General features: G+C 38.9%; 1 protein-coding gene across 1 annotated transcript; it reads right to left on the bottom strand.

The window, feature by feature from the left end:
- Positions 1–419: 419 nt before the first annotated feature.
- LOC121939562 (B-cell receptor CD22-like) lies at positions 420–4,951 on the bottom strand (the record flags this gene model as incomplete). Its single annotated transcript, XM_042482567.1, has 4 exons — positions 4,555–4,951; positions 2,958–3,302; positions 2,644–2,865; positions 420–740 (listed from the first exon to the last, which is right to left on the bottom strand). Coding segments are annotated over exons 1-4 (925 nt in total), but the record flags the coding sequence as incomplete, so codon positions are not given.
- Between the last annotated feature and the right edge of the window lie 371 nt (positions 4,952–5,322).

The following is a 5,322-nucleotide window of genomic DNA, read 5'->3' as shown; positions in this document are numbered from 1 at the left end:
AATGACCTGAAAATTAGTTTGAGAAAAGAGGAGGGGATTATTATAGAATAGTGTTGGGGGGACACTTTTTTTCTATTGTAAGCACTTTTTTTCAGTCATTTTCTTGTTGTGTTTTTTTTCTTATTTTCGGGTGATTTTTCATGTACCTTTATACTAATTCATAACTCATTTTTTTGTCTTTGTAAGTTGCTTATTGCCTTCTCCCCATGCTTTTAGAAGAAATCAAACCAATCTGCTCACATTTCAGGGGCTTAAATCCCACTCGAATGAAGAATTAAAAGAAAATCCTAAAATCTTTCGTATCAGGCTGGTATGCAACATTAGAACTATAATTCCTTGTTGGATGAGGGATTGATCATACATTAATGCAATCCTTGAAGAGTTTGTAGGTGTATCAGTGATCTGTCTGCTTGTCTTACTTCCCTGCGCTCTGTCTGTGTTGTCCACTGTCCCCTCCTCTGACAGTGGTATCAGAAGCACCTCAGTCGAGTTGCTTTCCCCCAGTTTGTTCCTGGCCTGGCAGATGTAGAGTTCAGTGTCGGCGGCATTCACAGAGCGATTTAACACCATCTGTCCTGAGTCCACTTGAGACATGGAGCTGAGACTGGAAGCAGAAGCCCTGTACCAGGTGTAGTTGTCTGCTGCAGGGTTAGCAGTGTTTTGGCAGGTCATAATCACACTCCTGCCTACTGTTGGCTCGTCAAGATAGGTGACCTCAATAGACACATTCATTGGGGGATCTGTAGTAAAAACACAACCACTGTGATGTTGTATACATTCTTTTAGAGACTATACATTTTTTTACAAAAATATTCATGTAAGATTCTGACTATTTATAACCAACAAATAAATCATCAAAGCACATTTCATTAAAAAATGCAAAGATATTTGGGGAAATATGCTTTTGAGCTTTCTTAGTGAAAGCGATCTGGTAAATCTGACAGGCCTGCGTCCCTCATGTTTAATTAAATACAACGTAACTACCAGAGGATGTTAAAAAAAGAAATCACAGTGTCATATTGCATCATATCATTGTGGTACAACCAAGCGGCAACCTCTGAGGCTGAAAAATGAAGCCACTGTAAAAGTGCTAAAAACTGCAGTCCAGAGAACTTGAAGCCGGCTCCAAAACAGAGTCATTTCCCACAGTCATTCCAACTCATTGTCATCCCAACTCGTCACATTTTGCTGCTTTGGAAGTGAACTTCCGTATCTATTTATTATGTTTTAGGTATCCTTCTGGTTCTGCTGTCCACGATCTGGGATGCCTTTACCATGATGTCAACAAGTGCACATGGCGGGATGACGCCACACTTGGTGATTTTAAGACAACAGGGGAATATGGCAACCAACGCGGGAATGTCAGCAAACGCACATACTGGCAGCTATGGTTAGGACTAGGCAAAAACGGCACACATGGCTAGGTGTAAGGTAAGGTGTAGAAAACAAAAATCATATTTGGATAGGGAGCACCAGACTCCCCCATGACAGTCTGTTGCTTGTTTTGCATGCCAAACACACTGACAAAGCTGTGTTATTTCATTAGTTTGTAATGACAATGGGCCGGACTTTATGTGTGACTGTTAAAATCATCAACTTTATGGCAGAAATAAACATGTTTACAGCCTGTTTTTGGTCTCTGTAGCTTATTACAAATGGAGAACTTGAAAACAGGTATCAAAATGAGCAGGGCTAAGTCACTCCTTTGTGCTGCCTGAGGGGAGAGGGTTGGTCACCAAAGTAGTATCTATGTGCATTTTTATGACACAATAAGTAAAAATATCAAGATGTGGAGTTTTGGTTAGTCTTTAAAATAAAGAAACTACAGTGCTATAATGCCATGTTCACACCAAAGGTGATAAAACTTTTCGTGTTGCGTTACTCACGCGTATACAGTTACTGGAGTGTTTTTGAAGCATTTTTCAACTTGTGAAAATTCGCAAGGAGAGGCAGCTAACACCTAATGTGGTTTGCATTGAAGTGCTGACGCAGACTGAACCAAAATGCACACTCTTGCATCTTGCACATTACACACCCTCCGTTGTGTACTTTCAAAAATAAAAAAAACAACTTAAATTACTCAGAGCATTTTGCTGAGAAGCAACTCAACAAAAATAGCTTACACAAGACAAGGTGTATATTTTCAAAGCTTACCATGTACTTTATAGCCTTGCTCGCTGATCTAAGCCCTTCAAGTCCTTATTTATGCTCTCTCTATATGGTGGCCTGCAGATGCTGAGTGTAGCTCCGTGTTTCCACAGACAGCAACATAGTTTATCCTTCATTTCTGGATCTCAGTAACAACAGGAGAATCTCTATCGCAACACAGCCTCACACGAAATTCTCACTCTATCACAGCGCTTCCATCGTCCATCATGTTGCATCCAACGTTTTTGCATTGACTTTGCGTTGCTTCCAGTATTAACACATAAAGAGGGTGCCCTACATGCCAGAAAACTTTCTGCATGATGGTGCACTTATATGTTATATATGTTATTTTTCTGGCCCTGCCACTCAGACAGTCCACCACTGATGAGCTGTATTAGATATTTTACCAAAATACTGAACTACTCCTTTAAGTACATGTATCGCAAAGTTAAATACCAGTTTCTCATTCAACAGCGTTATAAAAAAGATACTTACACTGAACATCCAGAAACACGGGGTCAGATAGCGCAGACTCATGTCCTTCGAAAGCACACACATACTTCCCAGAATCCTCTGCTTTAGCCTCAAACTCTGGTTGGGCTACTGGACGTCCATCTTTAAACCAAACTATGTTGGAAAGTTGGCAGGATGTTCTACATTCAAGAGTCACTTTGTCTCTTGCCCTCACTGTGTCTGCGTACACTGTGGCATTCGGCTCTGGACACCAATAAAGAGACACAGTGCATGATATTAGGCAAACCCCAAAACATTAAAATTGAATAGAAACACTCAATGTAGAATAATTTAACCTGTGACAGTCAGGTGTACTGATGTTTTACTCCGCCATCCAAAATTCTCTGTATCAAATCTGAAGTAGTAATGTCCAGTGTCGCCATCCTGCAGATCATGAATTGCCAGGCTGCAGTCGTGCTGTTTGTCCCCAACATATTCAGTCCGATTTTCATATGAAGGAAGTTCTGAGAGCTTGACACGTTTCCAAATGCCATATTGGGATTGCCCTTTGAACCATGCAGCCTTTTGAACTGTTTCATCATCTGGGTAGCTGTACGAGCACCTGAACTCCACCGATGTTCCCTTTAAAGCACAAATATCTGGGTTTTCAAAGGTCACTGTCCCCATAGCGCTCACAGTTCCTGCAGAGAGATAAAGATACAAATGAATGGGTTTAATTAGTTTAATTGTTTTACTGTATATGCAGAGTTAAAAGAAGAAATATCAGAGCAAATGTAAACATAGTGCTCTACAACAATATACATATATCTACCATATAATTAAAAGAACTAAAGGAAGTGAGTTCAGCCGAAAGGTGAAGACTGTAAATTTGCTTTCAGGTGAGGAGAGGGTACAGTGAAATTATGGGTTCTTCAAAAATAAAAAGCAACTTCAAATTCTGTAAAAATAACTAAAAAAATGTATGAGAATTAGAGATCCGGGCACAGCAGTTGTTATAAATGCAGTGACTACACTTTTTAGCCCTTGTGGAAAGTGGAAAAAAAGCTGTGCAAACAACATTAAACACAGATCAAAACATTTCTGTCTCTTTATCTTTTTAAATAGCCCCAGCAAGTTCCATGCAACAGCATGTAGTGGCCAGTATGCAGGCTGGAAGTCATATCTCAGGGGTAAAGCCCTAAGTCTCTGAGTCTCTGCTGCTCCTAAAGCTTTAAATTGTATGCAATGTTTTTTTTTTTTGTTTTGTTTTGTTTTGTTTTTTTGTTTTGTTTTTTGTTTTTTTTTTATTTCAGTTCAAGAGTTTCTGTATTATGGTCTTTTAACAATGGAGATAGTGAGGATATCAAACTTTTGCAAAATAAAACTAAAAATAACATAAATTGAATAAATAAATAGTGTTGGGATATACAGAAGGTATCAGCTCCATTCCCCTGTGAAAATAGCATTATGCTCTTGCTAGAAGTATCCCATGTAGGTTTGTAGGTTTAAAAGATATACTGTATGATTTTCCACAAAAACAATGTAAAGATAAACAAGTAGTCCCTCTCAATCATCACTTATGATTCATTAGAAGTGAAGAAGCATAAACTTTGCCCTCTGCCTGGATTTTCTTATTTTCCTCTTATTTTCTGTGTTGGGCATGTGCAGCACTGAGGTGAGGCTTCATTAAATGGTGAGTAAATTAAGGGTAAACCTGTGGCTGGTTTTGTTGTTAACTAGTCACTGTCAACAAACACTAATGACAATCCTGCATGGTATACCTCTAACAACATCCAATTCAACAACGTAACAGTGCACTTTGAACTTAGCCTAACAGTGCAGGATAAATAAAAATAATCAAATAATGTAGAATGGTATCGTTGTTATGGAGGGGCAAGAAATATAGCATTGCAATTTTTCTTGAAACTAAAATTAAAATAGATCTCTTCTTACCTGCCTTCAGGATCAGAAGCGCCAGCACTGTGATCATCTTCTCGTCAATGTAAAACACAAAAAGTCGTTACTGGTATCAGATTTGGGGATTAGATTTGAAATCACCAAAGTAGACGTAGCAGCGGGCAGCATGGATCAGGAGGCGGAGGATGAGGGGAAACAAAAAAATCTGGAGCTCAACAGTTCTGGGAAGAGAAATCAAGTATGGTAGGAGTGATGTGCTTGGATGCCAGGAAAAAAAACAGCTAGTGCATGCAAGTTACTGGTTACAGAGCGAGAAAAAAGGGGAAATCCAGGTCCACATACACGAATCAATAAATCAAATACTACTTCAAAAACTGCCGTCAGACAGGGTTTGTATATCCAAACTTCGATCTCATACATGGATGTGATTCCCTTTCACTGCATCGTCTTAGTTTTGTAGAGGGAGGGGTCAATAAGTTCCCGAAATCATGTGATTGCGTAACTGTATAAGGACAGCTGAGTGTGAGATGAATCTTAAATTTCACTGGAAAGTTATATTTATGAAGAATGTTGAATAAATAAAAAAATACGTAATGATTTTTTTTAAAATGCATATTTGGCACAACCTAAAATTGTTAATGCAGGGATGTGAGTGTGTGGGGGGAAAAAAAGAAGTAGGACAAAAATAAAGAATAGTCATCTCTAAATGGGGAACTTGTGGTTGAAACTTCGTTGCCTCCATCTTGTATCATGTATTGCACAACCCTTTGCTGCTTTCATTCTTCCTTACTTAACACCTAAAAT

This window comes from Plectropomus leopardus, unplaced genomic scaffold (assembly GCF_008729295.1).
Source record: "Plectropomus leopardus isolate mb unplaced genomic scaffold, YSFRI_Pleo_2.0 unplaced_scaffold5063, whole genome shotgun sequence".
NCBI classification, from domain to species: Eukaryota; Metazoa; Chordata; class Actinopteri; order Perciformes; family Serranidae; genus Plectropomus; species Plectropomus leopardus.
This window is presented reverse-complemented; position numbering and strand designations above follow the sequence as displayed.